At 37.9% G+C, this 21558-nt stretch overlaps 3 protein-coding genes across 5 annotated transcripts; 2 read left to right on the top strand and 1 right to left on the bottom strand.

Moving 5' to 3' along the window:
* Positions 1-4940: 4940 nt before the first annotated feature.
* LOC137727034 (protein ALTERED PHOSPHATE STARVATION RESPONSE 1-like) lies at positions 4941-9477 on the top strand. The gene is made up of 4 exons (XM_068465977.2): positions 4941-6509; positions 7761-7987; positions 8078-8295; positions 8389-9477. The coding sequence occupies exons 1-4, from the start codon at positions 5579-5581 to the stop codon at positions 9230-9232; spliced, it is 2220 nt and encodes a 739-aa protein (XP_068322078.2). The 5' UTR covers positions 4941-5578; the 3' UTR covers positions 9233-9477.
* Positions 9478-11831: 2354 nt separating this feature from the next.
* LOC137726028 (uncharacterized) lies at positions 11832-13844 on the bottom strand. Its single transcript, XM_068464885.2, has 3 exons — positions 13409-13844; positions 12520-12880; positions 11832-12152 (listed from the first exon to the last, which is right to left on the bottom strand). The coding sequence occupies exons 1-3, from the start codon at positions 13838-13840 to the stop codon at positions 11977-11979; spliced, it is 969 nt and encodes a 322-aa protein (XP_068320986.2). The 5' UTR covers positions 13841-13844; the 3' UTR covers positions 11832-11976.
* A 2199-nt stretch (positions 13845-16043) lies between these two features.
* On the top strand, positions 16044-20437 carry LOC137726119 (uncharacterized). Of its 3 annotated transcripts, none has more exons than XM_088694601.1 (13): positions 16045-16342; positions 16560-16626; positions 16796-16902; positions 17039-17107; positions 17217-17271; positions 17473-17520; positions 17628-17782; positions 17913-18151; positions 18922-19012; positions 19301-19429; positions 19539-19692; positions 19959-20053; positions 20166-20437. In XM_088694601.1, exons 1-13 carry the CDS (start codon positions 16115-16117, stop codon positions 20190-20192), a joined length of 1464 nt encoding a protein of 487 aa, XP_088550727.1. In that variant the 5' UTR covers positions 16045-16114; the 3' UTR covers positions 20193-20437. The 3 variants fall into 3 exon arrangements, with proteins under 3 accessions (XP_068321092.2, XP_088550727.1, XP_068321091.2); XM_068464990.2 differs by having other exon boundaries at positions 16046-16342; positions 20147-20437; XM_068464991.2 differs by lacking the exon at positions 19959-20053 and having other exon boundaries at positions 16044-16342; positions 20054-20437.
* Positions 20438-21558: the final 1121 nt, after the last annotated feature.

Here is a 21558-nt window from a genome sequence, read left to right as displayed (position 1 = left end):
GAACTCCCTGGCCGAGTTTCGACCTTGAAGAAGTGTAACCAAACCCTTAAAGTACCTTTGAAAGACAACGAAAAGTCTTGAATATTCCACCCACAAGGCGTATTTATGAAGCATGATTGCACGATCTTAGTTTTGTTAGACACCTTGCCACGTGGCATCTCCTTAACATGTTTATTCTTTCTTAATACTAAAGTGTCCCCTCAAAACCAAACTCTCAACCACATGCCATCATTATAACCTTGATGCGCGAATTTTTGGTCTTTTTGAGACGTGCGGATACCCAAACGTCTCTTCACCATTAAGCTCACCGTCACACGCCATCGTGTAGTCTCGATCTGCAGGTTTTTTGATCCCTTCACTTAGTTCATCATGATTAGGGTTGGGTTTGGTTCAGTTTGGTTCGGTTCGGTCTTTTTTTTTTTGGTTTTGGTTTTTTTGGGTTCGGTTTCGGTTTTATTTTTTATTTTTTTTCAGTTCTTCATTTTTGCCTCCAATGGTTGTGGATATGATGTGACCGGTCGGATTGCTGCCATCTACAACGGGAGCAGAAATTTCCTGCACAACATATAAAGTTAGTCTTTGAAGTAAACAAATTTACCACAAAATATATGGAATTCACTATTAGAGCCACCAGAAACATGCAAAACACACCACGGATCACCCAAAAAACCCAAAAGCTTCATGAAACGAAATCCCTGAAAGATCACCCAAAACATAAACAAATATTTTGCTATATTTTCACAAATCGGTAGCACATGATGCAAGTGCGATGCAGATTGAAAACTTCCAAATTTAACCTAAATAACACAAAACCTTGAATTTGAAGAACCCAAGCTCATACTAAAATCCAGATCAGAGAAAAAGAAACATAATTGTTACTCAGTTGAGAAAGTTTATACCTTTCGCAACCAATGGCTGCCAACATTTTCATCACCAAGTTAGTCGAGGAGTGCAGCAAATGTAAAAACATTACCGACCGAAACACAATCAAAACCATTCGATTTAAGGATGAGCCAAACGCCTTTCACCAAACCCTAGGTTCATTGTTCAAGGACGACGTTCTAGAAACAATCACCGACATGTTTAAGGAGCACTGCCTAAAATCCTTACCCTAAAGGCATGACTGGTCGAAATAGGAATTGGCCAGACCGTAGGGCATTTGGCCCTCGACCACTTGGGCTTGGGTGACCTGGATGGAGTCATATTTTGACGGCGAGTGGAAGGCTCTTAGCATTTTTTATGTTGTCAAACTCTTGACCATCTAGATGAGCTTGGATCAAAAGCTCGTGATGGCCGCATTAAGCTTCTGGTGCTCAGCCACCAACATGATGGTTTTCCCCCTTGACCCCATCGGCCCAACAATTCTAGATATGACTGCCATACTCGATACCTCTCCAACCAACCTCTCGGTTGATACCTCTCTCGCCGGGTACAAATTCAACTTGGACTTGAAAACGGTCTTTGAGGAACGCGTTGTCGAACTCCTAACGAAAAGAGATCAGAGGGCATCAAAAGAGGAAGTGCAGAAGCTGTACAAAAACTTTTTCAATTACAACACCTTGATCACCTACTTCGCCGGTTCAGAAGAGGAATACCTTAAGAAAGGAGAACATGCGACTTTCTTATTCTACTGGTACAACAAATATTTCTTTTGTGCCAAGTCGAACAAGTGCTTAGCTGAGAACATGCCTGTTGCTGAGGCCATGGCTAGCAGTCACATCCTGGCTTTCAATCCAGCTGTCTTTGCCAACCTTACCCGGTGTTTGGCCGAAACAACCTTTAGGACAATCGACCTCCATCAAAACGGCCCACTCTGGTCTTTGGGTCTTCCAGCTCTGGTTGCAAGTTTATTTCTCAACCCTCCGACCTGAAATCCTAAGTTGTAGTTCCTCCACAGTTATAGGTCTAGAGTTGGCTTCCCGCCCCATCCCTACTTACTTGGCCGAAGAAACTTGCAAATATTTTTTCGGCCTAGAAGATTTGTTTAACAATGAATTCCAAATCTGTTGTCGCCGGACATACCTATCTTCCATCATTCTTCCACAATCGGCGTGGGAAGCGTCCGAGGATGCTGATCTTTGGGAGTCCTGAACTCTGGATCGACATGTCGGTCGTGGATTTCCTATGACTGCTTTCTTTTTTATTGACCGTGTCTCAATTGGCATGAACTTAGTAGTTTTAGCACTTGGTCCTACTGGGTATCCCAAAATGTTTACCCTAAAAACTACCAAGCCTACATGGCACGCAGGCCGAGTAATTAATAAGCTAACTACGTCATTCGATTGTGTGCGGGGCGTGCCAACTTGTCCGTCGAGTTCGGTCAGGGAGTAAAATGTGTTGATGTTGCGTTGAGTGCACTACTGAGTTCTTAACCTTGCGATTGCGGCCGAGGAAGGAACACGTCTCAGCCTTCAGGTTCTAGAGCTTGAAGACAAGGCTGTTAGTCTTGCGAAGTTTATGGATCATCGGCGCCGGGTTCGGTCACGATGATTATATTCATAAGAGTACAAGCACACTAAACTGGTACCAGACTATATGGACACAAGTACTCAAAAGAGATGTATGTCTTAATGGTGAATATGGTTCAGCCGTCAGAATGCCGAATTCTAAAACTTACTTGTTAATACCCAATCATAAAACAACTCGGCGTTTAATGTGCTGAGTCTAGTAATCTGTAACATCTCACTTCGTCGAGAAGGCTATGAGATGACCTTTGTCAATAATGACTCAAAAATCTTTCTTGATCAAGACTTGGATAGGTAATTAGTCAGCATCGACGCAATGTTGTTTATCCAAACTGAAGGTGCTCTACAGTCGGCTAATTCTACGACAATAGTGTTGTTTATCCAATCTGAAGATGTTCACCGGTTGCCTTTGCAGTGCTATTTATCCAAATTGAAGATGCGTTGGCGGTAAAAAGAAAATAAAAATCTCAAGGTTGTTGAGAGGTTTTGCGTAGGGAGAGAGTTTGAGCAGTGTAGTTTGTGTGTTGAATTGGAAAGGCCTTGAATGTTGCCTACAACTCTTTATTTATAGCAGCGAACCCACTCATGGCCCAACCAGAGATGTATACAGACTAAAACTCCTAAATCTAATATGATTAGGATTCGATCAATCCTAGTTTCAATAGGTCTCTAAACCAAGCTCTATAATGAATCAGATTCATTCCCGAATTCTCAATGCCTTGAACTTTGAAACCCCCTTGTTGTACCAGGACTTTACTTCTTTACTCTAATCCAAATCAATCTTCTTTCAATAGGACTCGGCCAACCTGATTGGGCTTCTTGTGACAACTGGACGACCCATTGTATTTCTGAAAGAGTGTTGGACCGAATACAAACCTACGCTCGGCCCAACAATATAATTTTGGGCCCAAACAATGTCAAATATAAATTAAGAGAAATTATATTGACACGCCTCAAATTACTTCTTCCTCACCTTTTTAATTTTTTAATATTTTCTACACACCACTAACACTTGATAGAAAAATATTAAAAAATTAAAAGGGTGTGAGAAAAGTAAATTGAGGTGTGTGAATATAATCTCTCTAAATTAACTCTGAAGGAAGGGATGGACACCGGAATCCTTCTCTTTCACATCGATGCATATTATACATTGCTTACTAGATAACACAAATACACCTGTTTAACTCCTTAAATACTTCAACGCACATACATCAATTAAATTCACTCCAGATACACATAGGGTAAATAGGCACTCAATTTTTAGAATAGTCACTAAATATTACACGGGAGATTGAATCCTAATCATGAGTGTAAGAGTAAATATTAGACACTCTTAACCGAGTGAAAATAATAACCCTTCCTCCTTGTACGCAAAAATATCGAGAGATGGGAGAATTAATTTTTGAGTTTGGAATGATGATCACGTTCAATCAATTAAACTACTCGTTGTGCATATCAAATATAAATTAGGAGAAATTATATTCATACCTTAAATTACTTATTCCACACATTTTTAATTTTTTTAATATTTTCTACACACCACTAACACTTGATAGAAAAATATTAAAAAATTAGAAGGATGTTTAAGGTGTGTAAATATAATCTCTCTAAATTAATTTCAGAGAAAAGGGATAGGCACCGGAGTCCTTCTATTTCACATCGATACATATCTATTATACATTGCTTATTAACACAAATACACCAGTTTAGCTCCTTAAATACTTCAACGCACATACAGCAGTTAAATTCACTCCGCTTACACAGAGGGTAAATAGGCACTCAATTTTCTCAACCTCTCTCTTTCACAAATGTGCTTTTTATATTATATAAATATAAAAAGAGATCAAAAACAAGAAGGGCAACAAAGACACGACAAAGGAGCCCTCTGGTTTTTGCAGTGGTGACCACCTTTTACCACTTATTTACTAACTTTGACTCCTCTTTTTACTCACTAGCCTGCTCACCCCTACCTCTATGAATTCTAAAAACGTTTTCGTGCACTTATATATTGTGCGAAAAAAAAAAAGAAAAAAGAATTTAGTGTAAGATGAATTTTTAAGGTCCTTGATTTTTCAAGCAGTACTTTTTCGGTTACGTGCCAACACCACAACCCACTTAGCTTAGTCGTGTTATGATATATGTATTTATTTATTAATAAATATTATATTATATTTTTAATAATTTTTTATTTTGCTCATATTATAACAAGTAAACTAATATCACATAGATATTCTTCTCATTGATATCTCAAACGGAAATATATTCTTTCCAGATCCCTTTCATATAATTCTACTTATTAAATAATTTGGGCTCTTAAAATTTTATCAAAGGATTAAAATTATTATAACATTTAAAATAGATCTCTATTATCAATAATTAGATCAAATTTTAAAAATTCAGATTATTTGATGAAAAAGATTAAACGGAAAAAATCTAGAGAAGATCCCTTTCCATATCAAACTACCAAAAAAATACAGGACATAAAACACACTCTAGCTCTCTCTCTCTCTCTCTCTAGCTCCATCTTTCTCTCCCTCTCTCTCTTTCTCGAGCCCCTACCTTCTTTCCCTCCTCCTAGGGTTCTGCCTGACCCTTACTCTGTCATCTACTCTTTCTCTCTGTGTGTGCATACATGGTTAACTAATCGTATGTTGGTCAAGATTACCTGGTTAAGGGAACTAGAGGAGATAAAAATCTCTCCTTGAAACTACAAACCTTACTCTGTTCAACGGTCCTTTTTCGCAGAACAATTAAATATTTCCTTCCCAAAACACAAAAATAAGATAGATAAAATAAAACACTCTCCCCTGCTCTGCTGCACCATCTCCCCCTCTCTCTCTCTCTCTCTCTCTCTCTCTGTTTTCTGTGCTAAGAAATGGACTGGATTTCTGCTCTCAGATAGCTGCATTTCTAATTTTCTCTCAAAATTTCCAGAAGCTATTTTTTTAACATAAAATTTCTCTAAAAATTCCTAGTTCTTAGAAGGAGATTGTCCATTTTTTTTTCAAAAATCCACAAGATTCTTCCAAGAACTCACCTTTATCACTTTTACACCAATTTTTTTTGCCTCCTAAAAGCAGAAAGTCTCCACCTTTAGCGAGAGAGAGAGAGAGATGGGGGGATGTGTTGCTTCCAAGCTGGAGGAAGAAGGAGGAGTTGTGACAATTTGTAGAGAGAGAAAGCGGCAGCTAAAGCTGGCGGTGCAGAAAAGATACGCCCTTGCGGAGGCGCACTGTAAGTACGGCCATGCTTTGTTTGCGGTGGCTGCCGCCGTGGACTTCTTTGTTGCAGGCTACTCTTCCCCTCCTAAACCTTACCTCATCACATTTTCGCCTGACTCTCCTCCTCAGCCGCCGGAGTCTGCGGAGTTGGCTCCGCTTCCGATCACTGAGAATGTGATAACCAACCCAATGTTTCTTCAGCAGAGACCGTCTGAGTCGACCCATGAAGCCATTGCTTGTCACTCATGTGGTTCTTCAACATCCTCCAACTCCTCTGAGGAGGAGAGAGAAGAAGAGGAGCGAAAAACAGACGTGAGAGAAGAACAGGGATGTGGGTACTTTTATATGCAAATGCCACCAGCAATGCCGTCACCGCAGACAGACTTTGGGTGGGATTTCTTCAACCCTTTCGACGTCGTGAGGCCGGAGGTCATAAGCGGGTACAGGCGGAGCTCCGACGAGGATTTGAGGGTGGTGAGGGAGGAGGAAGGGATACCTGAGCTGGAAGAGGAAGAAGGGGAGAGTCAGAGACAAGAAGAGCAGGAAGAAAACAAGGCGGTGGTGGTGGAAGAAAAAGGAAGCGGAGAACAGCGTGACGGCGGTGCTGAGGTGGTGAAGGTGGTTGAAGAGGTGGCTAATGCGAGGGAGGGGGAGCAAAAAGGGCTTGCTGTGATTAATACACCAGCTGAAGGGAGGGAGCTTCTGGAAGCACTGAAGGACATTGTGGACCTTCTCTCTAGGGCTTCTGATTCTGCAAAGGATGTGTCCAGGATGCTTGACGCTAATAAATTGCAAATGCAGTCTGGTTTGGAGGAAATTAAAGGTGGGTTCTTTTCAAAACTTGAAAATTTTGAACTCTTATTTTTTTTTTAAATTTTAATTTATTTTCTATGTTGCTGAACAATTTCTAAGCTGAACTACAAAAGGTTTCGGTGATAAACAATTTTTTTTTGTCAACTGATTGATTTGATAGATTTATTAGATTAGATGTTAGATTAGGGAGTCGGAGTTCGAACTTTGAACCCACGATATGATGTAAGGTAACATTCTGTCTCCTCTACCGTAGTAGAGGACCACTTGCTTTGTGATAAATGTTGGTGTATTTAATTTATGTTTGATATCTTTTTTTTTTAAAGTAATATTTCTTTGCATTTGTAAGCGAGAAAGTTTAAGTTCAATTTTTGCCAAAGGTAAATTTGAACATCATTATTGCTAACCCATTGTAAAGTTTAACTTACTCATTTTGTAGTGTAAAAATATTGATTGTTCAAAACATTTTTAATTTTTTTGGGTTCTTGACCCCTTTGTGAATTCTTTTGGATTCAGAGTGTTGATATGTTTGCAGCTGCCTAGACTAACTAAACAACCTAAATTCACTTTCTTTCAACTTTATTGAACTAATAGAAAGTTTGCCAAAAAGAATTTTCCATTCACTTCTAACTATTTTTTTAGTTGCATCACTTTCTTTTTCTCCCATCTTCTGAAAAGATCAATTGTGGGGCTCTAGTCTTTTTGTTTGTTTAGCAAATATTGTATATTCTGTGTAGGGAGCTTTTATTGGCGTTCCAAAATAGTCATTCAATACCCATCCAGGCTCACGACGGATGAGTATTTTAGAGTGTCAATAACAATTCTTTTGCATGGCTCCATTTTTACTTAAATACCCAAAACATTTCTCCCAAATTGCTGCAGACTGATCAAGGATTTGGGTTGTGGACCTCAGCATCATTTCTTTTTCTCAAAGAGTTGGAATGTTGTTGTACATGTACTTCTTATTTTGCATGTAAGGGGAGGAAAAAACTTGGTTCTTTACAATTAAGGAGTTGTTATCTGTTGCAGACAAATCATAGTTTGACATGTGTGTAAAAGTTTGCTTTCCTTTTGTGATTTGAATGAATTACGTTTGCACGTGTCAACTGGGATTTTCTTGAATGGAGGAATGAATCCGTAACATGTAAAGAGTCAAACAGTGTTCGTCTAATAAACACTTGTTTCTATAGCAATACTAAGTCTCTTACTTTCTTTCTTATCCATATGAAGCTAATAATTCTTTACTTATCCTATTTCAATGCAGAGAACTCAACAAAGCTAATTCAAGCTATAACATGGCATAACTCGACTTCATCGTCTAAGCTTTCGTCGTGCAAGAGTCTCGTGGCATCCAGATCTAAGGGTTCGTCAACATGGACGGAATTTAACAATGATCTTTTCAATGATTATGGAGGAATGGATTCAGGAAGTCATTCACTTACTCTAGAAAGGCTATATGCCTGGGAAAAGAAGCTCTATGAAGAAGTTAAGGTAAGCTAGTTTTGCACCGTCTCCATGAGTGAACTATTTCCTTAATTTTACTAATATTGTTTGATTGCTTAACATTTGCATTGCTTCTAGGCTGGAGATATGACAAGGAAACTGTATGAGAAAAAATGCTCACGACTTAAACACCACGACATAGGAGACAACGAGACTATGGACAAAACTCGAGCTGCAGTAAAGGATTTATATGCCAGGATCTTAATTGCAATTCGGAGTGCTGAGTCAATCTCCAAGAGAATCCAGATACTGAGAGATGAAGAACTGCAGCCTCAAATTGTGGAGCTGTTGAAAGGGTATGGAAGTCTAACAGATTGAACTTAAGCAGTCGTCCAAATTAGTTTCATTGCGGGTTTCATCAGTTTACATTTTCCTTGTATCTTGTGCAGCTTAATGCACACCTGGAAAATTATGTTGGAATCTCATGAAACCCAACACAAGATCCTTTCTGAGGTGAAATCTTTTGCTGGCTCTGCATATGGAAAGTTCAGCAACATCTCTCACATGCGTGCAACGCTTCAGCTCCTCGCTGAGCTTCAGAATTGGCATGCATGCTTTAAAGAGTACGTCGCTGCACAAAAAGCATATGTTGAAACTCTCCATGGTTGGCTAACCAAGTTTGTGGTCCCTGAAGAAAACTTCTACTCGGGGAGCAGGAGTTCAGCTGTGCCATTTGGCGTCAATGGCCCCCCGTTGCTCATTATCTGCCATGATTGGTTATCTTCCATGGAGAAATTACCAGATACTTTGGTGACCATTGCCTTGAGAAGCTTTACAAAGGACGTGAGGGCTCTGTTGAATCAGCAAGGGGAAGAGCAGAAACAAAAAAGGAAAGTTGACAGCCTAGCCAAAGAGCTCGACCGAAGAATTCGTGCATTCCAGAAGACAGAGAGCAGGTTTCTGGAGCCAAAGCTCACAGAACAGAAATGTGAGACAGATATGGAACATAAGACCAAGTCCTTGACAGAGAAGAAGGAGCAGATAGATATGTTCAGAAGAAAGGTGGACATGGAGAGGGAAAAACACCAAAATTACGTGGAGGAAACTCAAAGGATCACATTGAATGGAATCCAGACTGGGTTTTGTTCAGTTTTCGAGTCCTTAGCGGAGTTTTCCAGGGCTTCACAGAAACTGTACAGCGATCTTGTGACTTGCAGTGAAAATGCAGATAAAGCTGGGAAGCCCTCATATATAGAAGGCAGCACCAAGGATGACGAAAACAGCAGCAGGTGACATGAGGCGTTTGAGAATCGGAATTGGTGAATTGTGTATTTGTATTTGTGTACATATATTGTGTCAAAGCAGCTCGCTGAGACACAATTATTTAAGTTTTTAGGGTGATGGTGTTGTAGCGAAGTAGCGACGAATTTCTGAATGTTGCTACAATTATTTAAGTTTGTAGGGTTGGTGGTGTTGTAGCAAGTAGCAACTCTCATGGTAGACTTCTTTGGTTCCAAATGAACAGATTTTTCTCCCAAGTTTGATGCTGTTCTGACTTCTCGGAACATCAAAATTGCATGGTTTCTACTCGCGGATGGTTGCGGAGGAGAGAAAGTGCAATCGGATTTTGCCGGTTGTGGAGGGGTTTGTAAAGAATCCAAGATAGTCATGGTGTGTGAGTCAATTTTTATGGCGTGCGCGGACATGTTACCCTCAGTACAAGCTAATATTAATTAGCATGAGGGGACGTGAGATAAAGCCCAACGAGGCAAGTAGGGTGACCCAATACTGCTGTGAATCAATAACCGTTTGTGGCTTACTTGGCTTACTTAAGAATTGCGTGATAAGGGGAAAAGGTGAAGCTTGGTTCCCAAGCATCACCATTATATTAGCTAAGGATCAACTTAATCAAAGGGACGTAAGCAATACTACGAAAAACACGCTGCAAACATTAACTTGAGTGTTGGAGTGTTTTTTGCAAGTACACTAACGTTATCGTTTGTAAAACAAATTCTATTTTAACAAACTCTAAATATTTTATTATTTAACTATACAATCTTAATATTTAAGTTTTGTTAGTAAAATACAGAACGGTTAAGCACTTGAAAAATGTGTGTATTATTCGACAATTTGCTAAATTAATACTTTGCAAACTCGGCAATGTTATTTAAATTTTAATATTATTTTAAAATTATTTATTCAATAATATGTTAAAAATACATGTGTAAAGTGTGAATCTTAAATGTATTATTGAAAAATGTGTGAAAATAATGTGTTTTAATGTGAAAAATACGTATACAATAGTTGACCCTAAAAACTACTTAGTCTATGTGGCGCATAAGGCGAATAGCTAATGAGCTAACTACGTCATTCGGTTGAATGCTACATGCCAACGCGACGACCAAGCTCGTTTGGTGAGTGAATGAATGCGGTGGTGGTGGTGTCGAACGCGTTGCTGGCTTTTGTATCTTACGATTGCGGCTGAGGAAGGAACTCATCTCGGCCTTTGGGTTCTAGAGCCTAAAGACAAGGTTGCTAATCTCTGCGAAGTTCTGTCTGCACAGGGTTTGGCCGCTTCAATTATATTTCTGCAATATAAGTGCGCCAAATATGTACTAGATTGTACGGACACAAATACTCAAAGGAGATAAGTGTCTTGATTGTATAAGTGGTTCGGCCGTCGAAGTGCCAAACTCTGAAATGTACTTGCGAATATCCAACCATAAAACGGGTTCAGCTTTCAATGTGTCAAATGATGTAACATAAAAGCTAATGGAGTGACCTCTTCCAACAAGGACTCAAAGAACCCTTGTTGATAGAGACTTGGATAGGTAGTCAACTAAGCTTGAATTAGTGTTGTCCAATGCAAACTTTAAGATACTCCACAACCATGTGACTCTACGATGCTCTAAGATGTCGCCGGTTGCCAAGCAGTGTTGTCCAATACAAACTGTAAGATGTGTTTGACGAAGTTAGGGAGGTCGGTGTTTTCTAAAAAATGAGAGGATTTTGCGTAGGGCGAAAAATTGTGCAAGACAAATTTGTGTGTTGTGTTGAAGGTCCCTTGAATGTTGCAAACCCTCTTCTACTTATTGAAGTGATTCTCACCTAGAGTCCCACTCGGACTAAATCTCCTCGACGTGTCTTGATCCAATAACGAAAAACAAAAGTTCAAAAAAAAAAAAAAAAAGTATACATGTATTTAGCCTCTCCTACACCTTTCTTTATTTTTGGCCGTCAAAGTAAATAAATCAAATGAAAACAACCATCAGGATTAAACATCATGCGTGAAAAAGTAAAAAAGGTGTTTGTTTACCATTTCCCTTCATAACCCAACTCAACAAACATTCCACCCCACTAAAAGCCAATAAATAAAAACTTGTCCCACCATCCTACACCACCACCATGGTTTTGGTTCGGCCACGATTTTCTCTACCGGCCAAAGACGTCAAGCTCAAAGATATGCCAAGGCAACACACTTGGCTTTCTATCACCGTCCTTTTAATCTCTAACTCACGGTCGAAGACGAATGACGTTTAACAAGACAGTAAATCTTGGGAAATCAGGTTTATCACAACGGGTGTCCTTAGCATTCTAGGTCTTACGGAAATCAGAAGGAATCCAAAAGGGTCATACCGCTATATAAGAAGTGCTTGGCCGGAGAATTTGACGCTGAATCTGATCTTACAACGTGGTTAGTGAATCAAATGTGGGAAACCGTCTTCGGTGCTTTACTCCTAAACTCCATAAAAATGAGATTTAAGGATAGAAAATAACAAAGAAGAAAACTGTCAACCCCCAAAGTTATTGCAGGTATAAAGCTATAAACAAACTCTTGAATCCGCAATAGAACAAGAAAAAGGAGAAGGAGAAACAGAGGAGAGAGAAAGGGTGAGCGAGAGAACGAGAAGTTCCACTACTTTCTATTGTCAGTTTTGTACAACATGCAACGGTATACATCCTAAATAGAGCTTGATATGATCTTGCCAATGAATAATTACAGATTTCACCATTCAAGTCACAGATACAATGCTGTTTTACCGTAAATATAAGGAGACCACTAATTGCAAAAAAATTATGAATTCGCTTACTACGGCAGCAGGAGAGTGGATGCCAAGAAATGGAACAATGTCTACTTGCAGAAAATTCTCTACAGCTGAACCCACCACGGCACCAGCAACAAGCCCCCCTACAGTTATGATGGTCGCCTTCCCTGCAAAGGTGAACGGAAAATTAGTCCAAATTACTTCATGCCTAATCTCAGGTTTAGAAAAACAGACAAAAAATCTATGGAGCCTGAACTGCATTAAGTAAATGCACTTATCCACAGATCAGATGCAGAAAATTTCAGAAATACCCTTTTATTAACCAATCGTTCTCAAAGTTGGAGATAGATAAGCAACCTGACTAAACAAACCCATGACTTTCATTCATGATTGATGAAACCATGCTAAACGATAAGACAAAAAAAAGTGAATACAAGGATTTATGACATAGAAACTTGCAGGTAATCTCCAATACAGTAAGGACATCTAATAAGCGACAATAAAGAAATGCCTGTACATAAGAAAACTCCATACCTAACTTAATATTCTTTTTGGTCATGAAGTACAAGGAAGCTCCAAAGCTACCAGCCAGGATCAGTCCAGGAACATCAGCCCCTCCATACGGCCCCAAAGAAGAACCCGAAGCTCCATTGACATAAGTTAAGGCCATCAAAGCTCCATAGACACCAACTTGTACACCCAGATCACTTGTCGAGGGTGTTTCCACTGCAATGGGTGGATTCTTCACAGTAGCCTGCAGCCACTGCGGCACTGATCCAATCCCAGGAGCACTCACTGGCTTAACATCAGCATAACGAACGCTGCTATTCACAACTTTCCCTGCCCGTCGCTGAGTTAAGCTTCTCATAAGCAACATGTCGTAGGCAGCCTCAACCTAAACTAATTAACATTAGTGACAAGGAAATCATAATCATGGTATTACAAAATTCCAACCCAAAACTAGAAACCACCATAATAAATGCTTGTGAACTGTGATACCACTACAGCCCATCACCCTTAATTACCAAAAAAAACAGAACAGAACATCTAAATTCATAGCTTGTTTGCAAGCACTAAATCCCTTGCAAATTTGTGGTCCTAAACTCAATACTTCATTTGCAATTGAGTAAAACAAATCAAATTATTAACTGCACAAATTCTAAACATTTAACATAACATATTAAAGGCTAACATTTATTTATTTATATGCTAAAAAACTAGAGCTACAGTGGTTAAAATTATACATTATTCAATAGAACCCACAAAAAAAAACGCACCTTTAAACATTAAAATCTCTCTAAGTTTGCAAAAATTAATTAGTTCAACTTCAACCCAATACTATTCGTACAAAACCCAGAAAATTACCAAAAGAGATTGACATAAATTGCAGAAATTCGAAAGGAAAATGAGGAGATGTAATAACCTGTGCAATCGCCTCCTGGTCATCTTTACAAGCCGCGACAATCGAGTTCTTGGCGCGAAGAATTTCGTCGAACGAGGCACCGTCTGAGACGCCGAGAAGCTTGAGGGCGTTCTCGACTGACATCTCGAACGGTGCGTTGTCGTCGGCTCTGGAGGCGGCCGTCCCAGCCCAGGTTAATGTGCGGCGGGATGGGACGATGGAGCCCCTCCAAGGCTCGAATTGCGTGGCGGGTTTTCGGATTCCGGTGGGGCCGGGGCGGCGGAGGGGCGGGCGGGGGAAGGAGGAGCCGGCGGAGAGGCGGTTGGGCCGGACGGAGAGAGTGGCTGCCATGTGTTTGAAGAAATGTGAGGCTGGATTTGCTGCGAAAGTAGCGTGCGTGACGATATGGGTTGTTTTGTTGGGCTGAGTCTTTGCCGCGGAGGGGGGGGTCATCTATAATTGTGGACCGTTGATGGACATGTCACCACCAATCAATAATTGTATTCTTCCTTCTACGCTACAACTATTTTCTTCCTTCCTTTTACGTTAATACTTAATAGACGGCTTTTGGGCCAAATTGGTTCATTTGATAATCATAATTCATCACTTTAATCTTTGAAATTTAAAATCGATATGAATGATTTTTTGATATTGTCCTTTATCAATCATTTTGGTCATTTTGTAAAAAAAATTCTGTTAAAAAAATCACCAGTTCACGAAAAGGGGTTGATTTGATAAAAATACCTTCAATTTGATGGAGACCCAAATGATTAACGGTGGATAATCTCAGAGACCACTTCTATTGATTTTAAATCTCAATAACCAAGGTAAAGAGTTATATCAATCTCATGAACAATTTTGGATAAAAATCCTTTAAAACAATCTCATAGACAATTTTGGATATAAAAAAAAACCTTTAACCTGCGTGGTACTATTCACACACACATTTTTTTCTCATACATTTCTTTCAATTTCCTACCGTTGGATTGTAAATTGAAGAAGATAAAAAAATTAATAAGGGTGTAAGAAGTAAAAAGAAATTTGTAAATAACACTACCCTTAAATCTAAGAATTTTGACTTAGTGAAAAAATATCATGAAAAATTAGTAATAAGTGGACAACTCAAGTTAGTACTAGCTAAAGTTGAATTTGTCTTGACCTCTATTATTTATAATATGTACGAGTAGGAGTCAATTGAGTTTGAGTTTTGATATGTTTGGAGCTTGTATAATTTATGAAGGGGTATGATATTCACACACATTTTTTTACTTCTTTCACATCTTTTTAGATTTCAGCCTTCAGATCGGAAGAATTGAAGAAGATCAACATATATAAATTAACAAGAGATGTGTGAGAAGTAAAAAATGGTGTGGATAGTATACCCCTTTATGAATAGCTCGTTTAAAAGTGTTTGCTTGGACAAAAGGATCCTTGGAATAAAAATTGCTTTGTAAGTTACTTAAAATAAAAAAACTCACTTAAGATTTGATTAATTGAAACAAATTTCCACCCATCCCTAATGCGTTTAGATGTATGTTTAGTTGTGTAGTTCCAAAATCTGTGATGCATCTTCGTGGAATTAACAAATCTCATGCTATCGTGTCGGTTACAAAAAAAAATTGTCCGGTGTCATAAAGTATCAGATATTTCAAATTTTTTTTATAGTGAATCAAGATTCGGCTACAAGCATACAAGTATTTGTAGAATTTTACATTGGTCAGAGAAAAAGGAGAAAACTAATTTAAATAGGATTATCCTATTTAAATTAATCTTGAGATTTTTTGTGATAAAATGCCACATTTGACGGATTGTGCAGGTGTCTTTTATGATGAAACTCTACACCTGACGGATTGTACAAGGATAATTAACAAGTTGACAGATTGTACAGTGATAATTAACAAGTTGGGGATAATATCGGCGTTGTTGGAAGTGGACCTATGACCTATCTTTCTGATAATTCTACAGTACTGTAATGAGCGAAAAGAGTAATTGATCAAATTCGTGGGCGGTCCTATAAAGAAACATTTGTGATACTAGAACTTATGCCTTAATGAGCATTTTACTGGAATATCGGAGGAATCCCTTGGATAAGTGAGGCAAAAGCTGAGATCGGACTTAGGACTGGTTTGGTATTGCCGTGTTTTGAAAAAAACTGCTTATGCTGTGATGTGAGAATAAGCAGCAGAATGTTTGGTAAACTTTTTTTTGTAAAAGTGCTTTTGAAAAAAAAAGAAGAAAAAAACAGTATTATACTATTATAGTATTTGGTAAACTTTTATGTAAAAAAGATGTGAAAAAAAAGCCGGTTTTTCAAAGCTGGGTTTTGCAGCTTCTTGTTTTTGGCTTTTTTCATCCAAAACTGTGAAAAAAAAAGCTGAAGCTGATTGTTTACCAAACACAAAAACAGCTTCTAGCTTTTTTTTTATACCAACTTTTTTCAGAATCATCTCAATATCAAACCAAACCTTAATCTTACAATTCGAGGACCTTAAATTTTTTTTTAAATGAAAAAAATACTAATCTAATTTTTTTTTTCAAAGCCTAATCTAATCTAATTACCTTTTCATTACTACTATTCATTTTCGCATGTATCGCTTGTGGGGTCCGCCCAAATTAACCGGCTCTTGGCGCCACACATCCCTCCTGGATATCTCTTCTGCACGTTAGTTACTCGAAGCGTGGGTACTCGGTAGCCTTTGAAAGTGCGCCGTACTGGAAACTCGAACGATGTCGTTGGCTGCCTGTTGGAGGCTGACTCTGACATTCCCGCCACCGACCTCCTCACGGACTTCACCCTGCTTCTCTCCCAGAAGCCGAACTGGGTTCCGTTGCAGAGCTTCTTCTGGGCAAGCCCACGCTGCAATTGGGGGCCCAAACGACAAGGAAAAGAAGAAGGTTGTCGTTGTTGGCTCTGGCTGGGCTGGCCTCGGCGCTGCTCACCACCTCTGCAACCAGGTCTCTCTTTCTATCTCTCTATGTTTGTGGAAGAATGTGAGAATCATTCCCACCTCAATCCACGCATAAGATACAATATATGATGAATGGTTCTACTACTAGTAATTGCACCGATGCCTTTTATGATAAAACTGCACATATGTTTGGGCTAGTAGGTGATAAGATGATAAGTGAGGATATCTCTGAAATATACCGTATCTTGGTATTTCATTTGCAGGGTTTTGATGTTACTGTTATCGAACGAGGTAGTGACTTCGGCGTACTTGATGAAGTTGGTATCCGCGGTAAAAGAAGCAATCTTTTGTTTTTTATAATGGATTTTGGAAACTGGGTTTCTTTTCGAATCTTAATTTGGCAGATACCCCTTTTGATTTTTGAGAAGCTCAACGTAGGGATTGTTGAATTGAATTCTGATAAATGATGTCGGCATTTGAATTCTGCTGTGTTTTGTAGGTTATTGGTATACTTACCGGAATATTTTTAACCTTGTTGATGAGCTGGGTATCAAACCCTTTACGAACTGGACAAAGTTTGCACAATATTCAGCAGAAGGGTTGGAGGTAAGTTAATCTATAAACTGTTTACGTTTTTAGAGTTTGAGCAATGCTAGGTGATTGGTTTCTTGTTATTGTTTTAAAACTTGAGATTGAGTTGGAAGTTTTGAAATGTGTTAACGGAGGGAGTAATGTTCTACAGGTTGAGTTTCCGGTATTTCAGGACCTTCCTCAATTGCCAGCACCATTTGGAACCTTATACTATACACAGGTATATTTGGCTTGACGGTTGCAACCTTATGTATCATTGATTCATTCCTTGTTACGGTGAAAAAGTTTAGCAGCATACTGTTAATCAATAGAGTTTGCATTGTTTGCAGTTTGCTCAGCTGCCATTGGTTGATAGATTAACTTCACTTCCCTTAACAGCTGCAGGTATGTCTCATACTAAAATCTAAGATCTAAATTTAAAAAGTTTAATGCTTAATCAGCAAACATTTATCTGTCGGAGGAGCTAGTAGGAAGTCCTAAACAATTGTATATATGAGAGAAGCTGTTGGAAGAAATTGTTGAAGGTAGTCCTACACATCTTACAATTCCTGCACTGATGAATTTATCTCTGCATTTTCTTTACAGTGATCGATTTTGACAACACAGATACAGCCTGGAGAAAATATGATGCAAGTAGGCCCTCTATATCACAAACTATGGGTTCCATTATTCGGATAGTTATTTTTTACGTGCACTGAAAACACTCAAAGCTAAGTCTAAGTAAGAGGTTTCACTGGTAGTTACTGCAAGGGAGCTTTTTAAGCAGTTTGGATGTGCGGAAAGCCTTTATCGGAATATCTTATCACCATTGCTTCAAGTGGGTCTTTCTGCACCGGCTGAACAATGTAGTGCTGCCGCAACTCTTGGTTTACTATCCTACATCTTTGCTCACCAGGTTTGATACGTTTAGTTACTTTTCTAGAGTAATAGGGGTTTTTTGCATTCGTTTCTCACTGTTGAGCATTATCTTTTGATTCTGTCATTTTTTGTTATCTAATTAAATCGTAATTTATTAATGGGTGCAGAAAGATTTTGATCTTGTTTGGTGTCGTGGAACAAGTAGAGAAAAGATTTTCAAGCCGTGGATGGAGTCTTTGACGAATAAAGGTTGCAAATTCGAGAAGGGTACGCAATTAACAGACTTTGTGCTTAATGAGGAAACTGGTTCTATTTCAGAAGTGGTTTGCGATGGAGAAGTTTATAATGCTGATGCAATTGTCTTAGCTGTTGGAATATCCACACTCCAAAAAATTATTGAAAACAGGTATCTTACGAATATCATGATGTTTAAATTATTCTCTCTTCTATCCAATGTTTATTCGAAACAAGGTTCTAAAAGACGCTAGGCGCTAGTCGGGCGGCAGGCTAGCCTAGCGCCTAGGTGGCTAGGCAGGGTATGCGGGCACCTAGGTGGATTTAGGTAAATTTCTTGTAAATAAGTGCATATTGACACTTACAAAAAATTAAACTAGTATGAAATTCATGGATAAGATAATAAAAGAATAATAAAATGCAAAAAGAGTATCCAATAAGTCCAAAATTTAAAAACACATTAAACATATATGCCATAGAACCATAGTGATGAGTATTATAGGATGACACATGTACAATAAGTTCACAATTTAAAACCACATAAAATGCAAAATAGGAGGAAAATAAGGAAATATAGTAATGTAGATAGGATTTTTTTTTTTTAATTTAAAAAAAAAAAAAAAAAAAAAAAAAAAAACAAACCCTCCTAGCCGCCTAGAGCCCAACCGATTTTTCCAACTGATTTGCAAGAAAACACCTCGGGTCACCACCGCCTAGGCAGTTTTTTAGAACATTGATTCGAAATGCATTCCTTTGGATTTGGTTAGGAAACCATAGATTAGTATTGCAGGGATAATGTTACAACTACACTCAAACTACAGCTCACATGATAACTTTTTTCGAGATATATTATTGTTTAAAACTGCAAAATGCATCGTAGAGCTTCAATTAACCCTAGACCTGCTATTCTACCTTAATTGGCAGTACTTGAGTTCTGTATAGTGCAGTGTTGTGTACAAGGGAGGAGTTTCTCAAAGTCTTGAACTTGGCTAGCATTGATGTACTCTCCGTTAAGCTTTGGCTTGATAGGAAGGTGAGTGCAGCGAAAGTCTTTAACACAGCTTCTTATCTTAACTGCTTTTTGATGTATACATTTATTCTCCTCTTTATTATTAGCATGAAAGTTTTATGAAGTTTTTGTGATCACTTCTGAGCTCTGATTTCTCCTTTGCTTTCGTTTTTTATTTTAATACAAAATCTAGTACCTACCTTATTTGTTGGCAGTCTGACTTAGCTTTCCGTAAACAAAGCTAGTAAAATGGTATTTTTCCGTTACTATTTGACAGATCTGATTCTTTTCGTAAACTTCACACCTAACCAGGTTAACATTCCAAATGCATGTAATGCATGCTCCGGATTTGACAATTCATTTGGTTGGACTTTCTTTGATTTGAATGCAATCCATGACGATCATAAAGATAGTTCGGTAACAGTGTTACAAGCTGATTTTGTGAGTATCTATGTTCCTAATTTTTTTTGCCTCTCATCTTGTGATTATTCTCAGTCTGCTTTAGAGGTAAAATCTTATCCTTTCTTTGTTCCAAATGTCTCTCAAGTAGTATCACGCCAACGAGTTGTTGCCACTGAAAGATGAGCAAATAGTCTCTCGAGCAGTATCCTACCTGTCAAAGTACATTAAAGACTTCAAGAATGTTACTGTGACAAACAAGAAGATTGGCAGATTTCCGAAGTCATTAACTCACTTCTTTCCCGGTAAGAGTTTTCATGTCATGACCTATCCCTTATGCCATCTTGTTATAGGTATTCAATTGTTTAGGTACGATTGTGTACACATTTTCGTATAGGCAAGTAAATTGCAATAAAGTCTACTTTACATAAACTACATGAGAACTCAGTTGGGAAATCAAAGATTTTTCCATGATCCTTCAAATCAGAGCAGACCGCAGCTGTATATTTGTCGTTATCAGTGATCACTGGAATGCATCATCTTTCTTCGCTGTTGTGTCCTCTCGTAATAGGTTCATATAAGGACACGATGCGTGGGGCTACATCTTTCCCGAACTTGTTCATGGCCGGAGACTGGATTATAACCCGACATGGTTCATGTTCACAGGTTAGACTCAATCATATCATTCCCATCTTCCTGGATCAAGATAAACATAAACAAAAAGACTGAAGACATATGCTTTGCTGCATTCCTGAACAGGAGAAATCTTACGTGACAGGACTTGAAGCTGCAAATCGCGCAGTAGACTATCTCGAAGAAGGAAGTTTTGCGAAAATAATACCCGTAGAGGAAGATGAACCGCACATTCAAGCACTTCGCAGCCTAAACAGAAGCTTTAAGGAGATCACAGCACAGCTTCCGTTGTCCAGTTACTTCCTCCAATGAGCTTGTCTGATTTGATTGTTTGCTGCAGTTTAATCCCCATGTATTATTCTTGAATCCTACCATTAAATGAATAAATCTTATAATTCTGGACCTTTTATCACCAAATGCTGAGTATTTGAATTGATTTATTGACCAAAACTCATCCCCCTGTCAAGGCATCGATCAACACTAGCTTCGTATGTCTTAATCTCATATAAGCTTAGAACCCATTTGTATTTCATTAAATGATGAGTCTTTGGGGAAGTGGTTTCCGCACGATCCTTTTACCAAGGTGTATTATTTTAAAGGCAAATTTTGGTTTCGGTCCCTTTTCGACCAAAATTTAGTACTGAAACTTTATTAATTTGAATACTTTCATTGAAGGAGAAAATGTTAAATTTTAGTATTAGTTAAGAAATTTAATAACTAAATAATAATTCCTCCCCAAATTCATTCAAAGAGTAATACCAAACAAAGATTTTTAATTTTTTTTTCTTAAATTTGAATTGCATGACATTTGATCAGATTTTTCTACTTTTTTCAAAATAAAATATTTTAATTTTGTTTTTAAATATGGGTACGTTTCAAATATAAAAGGCTTACATTTTATTATAAAACATGGGTATATGATAGGTAAAAAAAAAACTGAATAAATTTTACGTTTGAAAAATGAGTATTTTTTTATATTAAACATTGGTTCAATCCACATATAACAAAGCGGTAAAAAAATTTATGAAAAAGATTTTAAAAAAAATCATGGATACATTAAAAGTTTAAAATATGGCACAAAAAGAAATTAAATATTAGTACAAATTAAAATTAGAAAGAAAATTGTTAATAATTACAAAAATGATTGCAATATAAAAAAGGGTACAAATTAAAATAGAATTATATGATACAAAATTTAAACATAAATATAAATATGCCAAATGCAATGTTTCTAATAATATTAACTGAATATGTTAGGGAAATCCACTGCAGCAAAGCACAACTTGGATTTGTTATCCCAAGTTCGACTCTTGATGCGAATAAAAATCAAAGGATGTTGAACATAAATGAAAAAAGAATAAGATTCAATCAATAAAATAGAAAATTCAAGAATAAGAACCTAATTTCTTTTATTCTAAATTACTCTAATTTAAAGATAGGTGGATTGATGCTTAAGTGCAAGAGAATGGGTACAATGTCTTGACCAACTACATAAAATTTCAAATTCATATATGCAAAACGATTTGTCCTTAGATAGA

Source organism: Pyrus communis, chromosome 5 (genome assembly GCF_041283825.1).
Source record: "Pyrus communis isolate YQ-2024b chromosome 5, ASM4128382v1, whole genome shotgun sequence".
NCBI classification, from domain to species: Eukaryota; Viridiplantae; Streptophyta; class Magnoliopsida; order Rosales; family Rosaceae; genus Pyrus; species Pyrus communis.
This window is presented reverse-complemented; position numbering and strand designations above follow the sequence as displayed.

Bases quoted from the DNA above. Each gene is read 5' to 3' on its own strand.
- LOC137727034 (XM_068465977.2), top strand. From the start codon at position 5,579: ATGGGGGGATGTGTTGCTTCCAAGCTGGAGGAAGAAGGAGGAGTTGTG. The intron at 6,510-7,760 runs GTGGGTTCTTTT...ATTTCAATGCAG, and splicing joins TGGTTTGGAGGAAATTAAAG to AGAACTCAACAAAGCTAATT. The intron at 8,296-8,388 runs GTATGGAAGTCT...TATCTTGTGCAG, and splicing joins ATTGTGGAGCTGTTGAAAGG to CTTAATGCACACCTGGAAAA.
- LOC137726119 (XM_068464990.2), top strand. From the start codon at position 16,115: ATGTCGTTGGCTGCCTGTTGGAGGCTGACTCTGACATTCCCGCCACCG. The intron at 19,430-19,538 runs GTGAGTATCTAT...TCTCTCAAGTAG, and splicing joins CAGTGTTACAAGCTGATTTT to TATCACGCCAACGAGTTGTT. The intron at 19,693-19,958 runs GTAAGAGTTTTC...CTCTCGTAATAG, and splicing joins ATTAACTCACTTCTTTCCCG to GTTCATATAAGGACACGATG.
- LOC137726028 (XM_068464885.2), bottom strand. From the start codon at position 13,840: ATGACCCCCCCCTCCGCGGCAAAGACTCAGCCCAACAAAACAACCCAT. The intron at 12,881-13,408 runs GTTATTACATCT...TAATTAGTTTAG, and splicing joins ACCAGGAGGCGATTGCACAG to GTTGAGGCTGCCTACGACAT. The intron at 12,153-12,519 runs GTATGGAGTTTT...TCACCTTTGCAG, and splicing joins CAAAAAGAATATTAAGTTAG to GGAAGGCGACCATCATAACT.